This window comes from Gavialis gangeticus, unplaced genomic scaffold, assembly GCF_001723915.1.
Source record: "Gavialis gangeticus isolate Ggan-Ray unplaced genomic scaffold, GavGan_comp1, whole genome shotgun sequence".
In the NCBI taxonomy this organism is placed as follows: Eukaryota; Metazoa; Chordata; order Crocodylia; family Gavialidae; genus Gavialis; species Gavialis gangeticus.
The window spans coordinates 101190062-101199447 of NW_017729032.1; the positions used below are offsets into that span (position 1 = coordinate 101190062).

Sequence of the window (9386 nt, forward strand, 5' to 3'; positions counted from 1 at the left end):
ACCTTGTCATGCATCCACAGATGCATCTCGAACAGGTCCAAAGAGGTGATCCTCCCCCTCTATGCAGCACTGGTCAGGCCGCAGTTGGAGTACTGCATCCAGTTCTGGGCACCGCACTTCAAGAGGGATGTGGACAGCATGGAGAGGGTCCAGAGGAGGGTCACTCAAATGATCAGGGCAGGCCCTACGAGGAGAGGCTAATGGACCTGAACCTGTTCAGCCTCCAAAAGAGAAGGCTGAGGGGGGATCTAGTGGCCTGTTATAAACTTGTCAGGGGGGGATCAGCAGGCACTGGGGGAGTCCCTGTTCCCCCGAGCACTGCCAGGAGTGACCAGGAATAACGGTCACAAGCTGGCAGAAGGTAGGTTTAGGCTAAGTATCAGGAGGCGCTACTTCACTGTCAGGGCGGCTAGGATCTGGAACCAACTTCCAAGAGAAGTGGTGCGGGCTCCTACCCTGGGGGTTTTTAAGAGGAGGTTAGATGTACACCTTGCTGGGGTCGTTTGACCCCAGTACTCTTTCCTGCCATGGCAGGAGGTCGGACTAGATGATCTACTCGGGTCCCTTCCGACCCTAGAAACTATGAAACTCTGTGTATTTTTATGGTGACTCCCTAAACTACTGTAGCTGAAAGCTGTGTGTGGTTAGTTTCCAGGTGATCTGTGGTGTGACCAAATAAAGTATGTACTTGTAACTCATGCTCCAGAGTGATCGTGCAACATTGTCTGTCTTTAGTCTATTACTATAAAAATATATCTGTCCAAATACTGAGGCACCGTTTACTTACGTTTATTATTACCTGGCATGTTGGGTTTTTCCCTGACTCACTGGCAACATATTTTATACTCATCTACATGTATATATTTCTGACTGTATTTCAGAATTTAGGTTGTCTTTTAATACAGCAACAACTCATCCTGCTGTTGAGGCCTGTATTTGCTTCCCCCTTTTTTTAAACAGAGTATTTTAAAACTGTATTTCAAAGATTCTTTGTCTGCTTTTAAAAATTGTTTAAGTTTAGTACAAATGATAGTCTTAAACCCGACTCTAAATTAATTGTAAAATCTTTTGTGCTGTTGGAACTCATGTATCTGTACATTTGGGTGTAGGTAAACATAATGAGGTTAGGTTATGTTCATAGATTGGATTTTTGAAGGTCAAATTGTGTGTGCATGCGCACATTCTCTCAATTTTTTGCATTCTTTTAATGGGACAGTAAAAAAAACTATTATACAACTAGATTTTTTTTACATTTATTTATATGCATTTTTAATGCTTTCAGGCCTTCTCCTGTTCTTTCGAGGGTTTGTCAATTACCTTAAAGTCAGAAACATGTCTGAAAGTATGGCAGCTGCTCATAGGACAAGATTTTTCTTCTTGTACTAGAGGTAAGCAATTGTTATTTTATTGAGATAAATGTTAATTGTTCCAGGAGGTAGATTCTGTTTTTTTTTTCTTGGTCAACAGATATTAACAGGCTAATATTTCCTTCAAGGAACATTAAGTTGTGGTCACCAAAACAATAAGTCTTTGTTGTATGCATGTTAAATGCAGTAACAATGAATTCTGTCTCCATTCTGAAGTATACTTCAGGAGCATCCAGAGTTTTCCTCTTCTGAAGTTAAGAATTTTTTAAAATTAAAACTGTTTCTTTTGAAACTAACGTTCTGAGCAAATATAAGCTTAGAAATCAAGTTCACTTTGTATAAAGAGTAGTAGCTGCAGCTAATCAGTATATGGACATTAGCACACGAGAACTGATTGGCTCATCAGTCAGCCTGTTCTCAGCCAGTCAGGAAGCACTGATCTATCTGAATGTTAAATGTGATTGACATTCACTCTTGAGGCCAGACTATCCGTGTATTGCCTGTTTTATACGAATGTTTTAAGCTAATCACAAACCATGATTTTTATTATTTATGTAACAATGTACTTTGTTTTTGTTTTAGTTGGCTTATCAGTTTGGCTTTTTGTCTCAAGTACTACTTATCCATTATGTGGATTGTTGGCCTTTGCTGCATAATTTAACATTGGGAGATTTGTTTGATTTTTAACACCATGATTCTAATTGAGTCCGTAAATAATTACCATGCATTTTCATTATGTTGTGTGTAACTTTAAATGTTTAGTATTGGTTCTCAGTTTTATTTCATTTAAAAGCTGTATTTACTATAATAAGCAGATTTTCTTTTAACTTCTTTTTTTCAAGATTGGCTACAGGATCAGTACGAAGTAACCAGCAACTCACTATTGGAAGTCTGAAAAAAAACAAAACAAAAATCCTGAGACAGTATTTGCGTAGAAAGGATGTCTCTTTTTATTTAAGGCAGCAAAATCCACTTTAATGAACACCTAATGATAAATATGGAAAATCATTACTTCTGCTGTGCTTTTCAGTTCTTGATCATGGAATTAATCTGTTAAGTGAATAAAATTGTAATGTAATATGCTTTTATCATGTGCCATTTTGTCAGAACTATGCAGTAAGGTAAACTCTTAAATGATAATTGAGAAATATATTGCCTTTTAAGAAACAGCCTAAGTTAGCAACATCTACAGTGCAGTGTTTCCTTCATTTTGTAGCAATAATATATATTTTATTTTCTGAGCAATAAAGTGGCCTCTTTAGAGTTAAGGAAAAATGTATAGTAAACACCTGCATGAAAACATCTGATATGTATTTAATAAATTTAGATCATATAGAACAAAAATTAATGTAGGAATAGAGCTTTTCAAATGCAGGGTGATTAAAAGTCTAATAGTATCTGGGTGAATTTTCTTCAAAAGGTGGATGTGAGGAGGACAGTGTAGTAGTATACGCTATTGTTTTTTCATCTTCTCGGGCTTGAAATTCTGGTATAGGATGGAATATTAGGACCTTTATGTAACACCCACTGTAGACAGTGAGAATCTTTCTATTGACTGGTCCGTTAGCTTAAAGCACCTCTAACCATTACACAGTAGGAGCTACTCAGACTCAAAAAGATCTTCAGGAGCTGGACAGACTTACCCAATATTTGTTCAAAGGTATTAAATATTTAATTGAAGTAATAACTACAAAGCAAATGTCAGCAAGCATAAGTGAACTGATGTAGAGAAGATATTTTCTGTCCAGTAAAATGATTTCTAAATAAGCAAATAGATGTGAGCAATTCTAAATACTGTAATATGAATAAATATTCCAAAAACAGAAGCCTTAAAAATATTTTGGATGGATCTTTTTCTACTGCCAGTTTCTCCTGTCGTCCTGATTGGGATAAAATTGATTTTGCTTTTTTTTTTTTTAAAAAAAAAATGGTTTTCTGCTTTAACACTCACCTCAATTATCAGTGTTGCTTACAGTTAATCAATCTGATGAACTGAAGTACGATTCTTTCTTTATCTCTAGACTGCATCGACCAGACATTCCCTTCTTATACCAGTGTGAAATTTCCAGATGATCTGTAACTCTCCAATTTAATATGATAGAAGACTACTAAAAACAGAAGACAAATTAGTGAAGAAAAGATGCAGCTTCAAACAGAATGACAGGGTGGTTTATGCTTAAGTCCCAGTTTTGTTCATTCAAGTAAATATATAAAAAATTGCCTTTTTGTTTTTGCACATTTGCTTATGTGCTAAGTAAAAAGATAGGACTGAAGTAAAATCATACCCTACATACAGCCTGTTAGTAGAGATTAAATACAATCAAATTTGGTTAATCTGTGCTTGTTGTATCTTAAAGACTCAAGTGGTATCTTGTCTTACAGCATGTGTGTACCACTGACTAGCTGATCTGAAGTTTAGTTCAGTAAAATTTGAAATATACTGATTCAGATTAACCAGTTCAAACATTTAGTTAGTGTTTATGTAATTTAGATTAATCTAATGATTGTGCAACATAGAACACTTGTTAAAAGTTTACAAAAATTTGCAAATCCTCATTATTATAAGTGTTTAATGATCAGCATTTTATCAAACTCAGACCAACTTAGTAGTTTGTTTAAAAATGAAATACCACTTTGAGCCCCCATGTAAATATCTATGCATAAATTACTGTTTAGATCGTTTCTTAGGAGTGATGTCAAAATATATTTGTAACCATAGTATTTCTCATTCACTATAAATTATGTTTACTCATAATATGAACAATATATGTTTTGTTAATTTGGACATTAAAGTTATAGTTTTATTTTTGGTATAATTCTTTGAGGGTAGAAGGTATTGAGTGTCCATTTGAACAGCAGGTTATTCTCCGCATGATTTGATTAACTAATTTGGACCCAATCCTGAAAACCCTTGGTCATGCAAATGAATCTTTCTTCTGTAGATAGCTCCATTGAAAGAGACAGATCTACTTCCAGTCAGCAAGGATTGCTAACATTGGGTCTTAGGCCTTTTTATGCAAATAGGTCTCTGCTACAGCAACAGCTTTGCAGATCAGGTCTCAGGTTAATTACATTAACCTTTGTATTTACCAAATGTTATGTTTGCTATTACCCTGAAATCCACTTTATTTGATGAGTTTCTCAGAATGGTGCTTACAAGTGTCTCACCATGCTTAATTTAGAAAAAACGACTTCAGTCTTTCAAAAAAATTAGCTCTGACTTGAGTTAAAACTGTAATACGTGTGTGTGTGTGTGGGGGGGGGGTGTTTTTTCCCCTTCAGTCTTTTATTTTAAACTAATAGCAAAAAAAATAACCAATGCACTCTTACTAGTATTCACTTAACAGTAATTGTATTATATTTTTAAAGGTATCATCTCTTTACGGGTGCATTCTCCTGTTCATAAACAAACATAATTCCCTGCAATAGATGTAAGATCTATGCCCTGCCAGGATAGGAGAATAGACCTCTTAATCCTTTACTACAACTGGAATCTCAGTGACAACCAGTAATCAACATGTTTTGCTTCTTTGTGGGAGGGCGGAATCCTCCTTTTCTTTTTTTTAATTTGAACTTTTTTTAATACTAACATTAAAAAAATGAGATTTTTGTTGTCTTTAAACTAGTAATGCTTTATTCAATTTGTATTTACGCTGAATGTTTTAAAAATGCATATGTAAACAGGTCACATAGTTTATTGTTATTAATTTGCATAGTTACTAAAAAAGGTAAACAATTATAAACTATTACTTCTGGGAAACCTCCCTTTCCCGGCCTTTTGTGGAGAAAAGAAAAGAAATAAAATGATTATGTTTAATAGTTGTTTTGCATTTCCCTCTGAATTTCATCTGTGTTTTTTATACTTTTTTCATTTATTGTCCTTCTGCCAGAGAAGAGCAATGTGTAAGACCCTTGCTGCTTTTTTAGTTTTTGCACCTTACATTAGAGAATTTCATGCTGCAGTATTCTGCTGCAATCAACTAACATGAAATTACATGCAAATGATATTGCTAACCTGCTCCCCCTATTCTTCCTCCTTTTTTCATCCCATGTTTTATTACTCAAAACTTTTAGTGTGTTTTACATTTTAACTTTTTAGCATAAATATGAAACGTATGTAATACTGATTTTCCTTTTTAAATTTACCAAGTTCAGCTAGTACAGTAAATACCAATTTTCCCATGTTAAATATCAATCTTCTGCTTGATTTCTCTCTGTTTACTCTAGTACATTTTACAGTACCGTTTTTCCTACATGCATTATTTCCAGGCTAACTTCGAAGCATTATTCTTCATGCTGACATGAAGAATGTGTATGGTGAAGACATACATCTTATCTGTCCCTCTTTAGTGGATGCAGCACTTTGGTAGCCTGAAATCTCATCAGTGGGAGGAAGGGAATTGGCACATTATTTCAAAGACTCTGCAATCTATTCCAGATGTGTCAAATGCTGCATATTTTCCTTGCTATTTCCTGTGAGTTTGGTTAGGAGCAGCTGCTTCGGTGGTTTAGAAACACCTGGTCAGCTTTGCTTTGTGTGGTAGTTAGAAAACAAACCCTAGTATCAGTATGAGATTGACTGTAAACAGATTTTTTTCTATGAATTGCCAACAGAGCTTTGAAGTTGAAAAAAAATCTATTAAATTTGAGTAATTGCCCAAATCCAATTTATGTAAGCTTTCCTCTTGCTTGTTTCCTTTATCCGGGGTACCACAGGAAGAAAGACAAGACACCAGGGATGTGATATAACTAGGGTGCATCTGTGTTAAGTTAACACATCTGGGAAACAATCTGGCAGTAACTCATCATCCTTCCTTTCATAATCTATAGCACCTGAGCATGGGCTGCCCTCTGCTCTCACCTGTCTGCACCACCTGGGGGATGAATGACATCAGTCCACTACCTGTCAAAACTTTTAAGCCTAATCCCAACACTCTTGAGTGGACCCACTGCCACCCTTCCCTTGTGTGAGGGCTAAAAGTATAGGGAAGAGGCATTGACTTCTAATGTGAGATATAGCGAACTGAAGCTCAACCCCATTCCTCACCTTATTTAGAAATTGTTCTCTCCTAATGTGACTTCAAGTTCTGGTTTGTCAAGGAACCAAATCCTTGTTCAACAGTTACTTAAACACAACACCTGCCAGTTTTTAACATAAAGTTTACAACCAGACACTTCATATTTTCTCCTGCTCTCTCCTTCCTTACTTCCAGTCTGTTGTCTTTCACCTCCTAAAATTGCTGTATATCATAGTACTTGGGGTCGGAAGGGACCTAAACGGATCATCAGGTCCGACTCCCTGCCCCGGGCAGGAACAGGTGCAGGGATCATATCACCCCAGCCAAATATCTATTCAGCCTTCTCTTGAAAACCACCTCACTTGGGAACCCATTTCAGAGCCTGGCAGCCCTAACTATAAAGTAATGTCTCCTGATATCCAGCCTGAACCTTCTGTCTAACAATTTGTGGCCATTATTCCTAGTAACCCCTGGTGGTGCCTGGGGGAACAGAGCCTCCCCCAATTTCCGCTGGTGCCTGCTGGTGAATTTGTAAATGGCTACCAGATCCCCTCTCAGCCTTCTCTAGTGAAGACTAAATAGGTTCAGGCCCTTTAGCCGCTCTTCGTAGAACCTGCCCTGCTGCCCCTTGACCATGTGAGTGGCCCTCCTCTGGACCTTCTCAATGCTAGCCACATCCCTCTTGAAGTGGAGCGCCCAGAACTGGACACGGTACTCCAACTGAGGCCTGACTAATGCTACACAGAGGGGAAGGATCACCTCCCTGGACCTGCTTGTGATGCATATGTAGATGCACGACAAGGGACAGTTAGCCTTACTGACCCTGTCCTCGCATTGGCAGTTCATGTTCGTCCTGGAGTCAGAGACTGCAAGATCCCTTTCTGCCACTGTCTTGACAAGAAGGGTGTCCCCCAGCCTATAGGTGTGTTGCTGGTTCCTTCTCCCTAGATGCAGCACCTTGCACTTGTCTGCATTGAACTCCATCCTATTCTCACCCACCCACCTCTGCAACCTGTCTAGATCTAGCTGGATTCTGTCCCTCCCTTGCAGCATGCCCACCTTGCCCCACAACTTAGTGTCGTCAGCAAATTTGGACAGCATGCATTCCACACCCACATCCAGATTGCTGATAAAGATGTTGAAGAGTACAGGCCCCAGGACCAAGCCCTGGGGGCTCCACTGCCCTCATTCCTCCAGGTCAAAAATTACTTGTCCACCACCGCTCTCTGGGTGCGACCATCTAGCCAATTTGCCACCTATCTGACTGTAGGCATCAATGCCCCAGTCACCGAGTTTTTTTTTTTTTCTTTTCAGAGAATGTGGTGGGAAACCATGTCAAAGGCCTTCTTAAAGTCCAGGAAGATGACATCCACCCTGACACCCTCGTCCAGGGATTTTGTGACATGATCATAAAAAGAAACCAAGTTAGGCAGGACCTGCCCTCAATGAACCCATGTTGGTTGCACATTACCTCCCCTGCTGCACTCTTGCAGATGTGCTCCTTGATAATTTTCTCAAAGGTCTTTCCAAGGACCGAGGTAAGCCTGACTGGCCTATAATTGCTGGGGTCCTCCTTTCTCCCCTTCTTGTAAATGGGGACCACATTGGCCTTCTTCCAATCCTCTGGTATGCAAGTGTAAGTGATACCAAAACAATGGGGGTCAATATTATCTTCAGAATATCTAAATATGAGAATTTCCCTTTGGTTCCTGAATTTAGCTGCATGGGCAGCCTAAAGTTTACTCTCAAATCACTTGAGGCACAACTCGAGAGAGTCCAGAGGAGAGCTACCTGTATGATCAAAGGCCAAGAGAGAAAGCCTTATGAGGAGAGGCTGAGGGACATGGGACTCTTCAGCATGGGAGAAGAGAGGTTCGGGGGGGACTGGTGGCTGTCTATATAATGGGGGGGGTACATCAGAATCTGGGAGAACAGTTGTTCACTAGGGCTCCCCAAGGGATAACTAGATCTAACGGACACAAAGTTCTAGGAGGCCAATTGAGACTCAATGTAAGAAAAACTTCTTCACAGTCTGAGTGCCCAAGGTCTGGAAAAGACTCCTCCCCACCCCCAGAGGTGGTGCAAGCGCCTACTGTGGACTCATTAAAAAGGCATTTGGATGTTTATCTTGCTGGGATCATCTGATTCCTATAAACTTCCTGCCTCTGGCAGGGGGGCTGGACTCAATAATCTCACGAGATCCCTTCCAGTCCCTAATGTCTATGAAATCTATGAAAATAAACTCTGACCCACCTCCACATTATTTTTGCATACTGTCATTTTTCATTCTGCTATATTTTTTTAGACTTGTAAATTCATTGATAGCGGGGGCATTTACATGAGTGCTTTACTGTGGAGTTGGCTGATTAGCTCCAGTAAAGCTTCACTGTCTACACTTGCAGCACTATTTGCCCAGACTAAACCAACTCCACTATAGGATAGTATTATGCAACATAAGTACTATCCTACAATGGAGTTATTTACTCTGTCACGGTGCATGTGTAGATGGTGACCAGGGCTGACTGGGACATAAGTATGCTACAGTGTGTTGGCTGCCGGCTGGCTAGCCCCACACTTTAGCACCCTTGTGCCCCTGCTAGCAACTTTATTCAGCCATGTGAATTGCATGTATAGGTGCACCCATTAGGATTTTTTCATGGCTCCTCCCAATGTGATCTTTTTCAAAAAAGGACTGAGATTTGACTATGGAACAACTTCGGGAAGTAAAGAAAAACTCTTCCTTATGTATGCACAAGTGTTGTGCAGCCATGGTTTATTTCCATCATTTTATATAAAATGATAAAGGACCCTCAATTAAACAATGCATTTTAAACTTGCTTTAATTTTTACCCATCTGTCTTTTTTTCCTGTGTGCACCTAAGGTGAAGACCCTTAACCAAATCTTAACAGTTGCTCATGAATTCCTCCATTCTGCATGACTGCACAGACAGATGTCCATCTTGATTTTATACATCAGTATTGTTCTGTGACTCACAAATGT

At 39.0% G+C, this 9386-nt stretch overlaps 1 protein-coding gene across 8 annotated transcripts in view; it reads left to right on the forward strand.

Moving 5' to 3' along the window:
• The window catches only part of NDFIP2 (Nedd4 family interacting protein 2), a 115031-nt gene extending 109842 nt beyond the window's left edge, over positions 1 to 5189 (forward strand). For 6 of the 8 annotated variants that reach the window (XR_002098924.1, XM_019524562.1, XM_019524560.1 and 3 more), the window contains 2 exons: positions 1283 to 1388; positions 2210 to 5184. Coding sequence is in view for 6 of the 8 variants with exons in the window: in XM_019524562.1 (XP_019380107.1) it covers positions 1283 to 1386 (104 nt within the window). In the remaining 2 variants the exon portion in view is untranslated. Of the gene's footprint in view, positions 1 to 1282; positions 1389 to 2209 lie in introns of all 8 variants that reach the window. The other 2 variants (XR_002098925.1, XM_019524561.1) reach the window with 1 other exon arrangement.
• The last annotated feature ends 4197 nt before the right edge of the window (positions 5190 to 9386 follow it).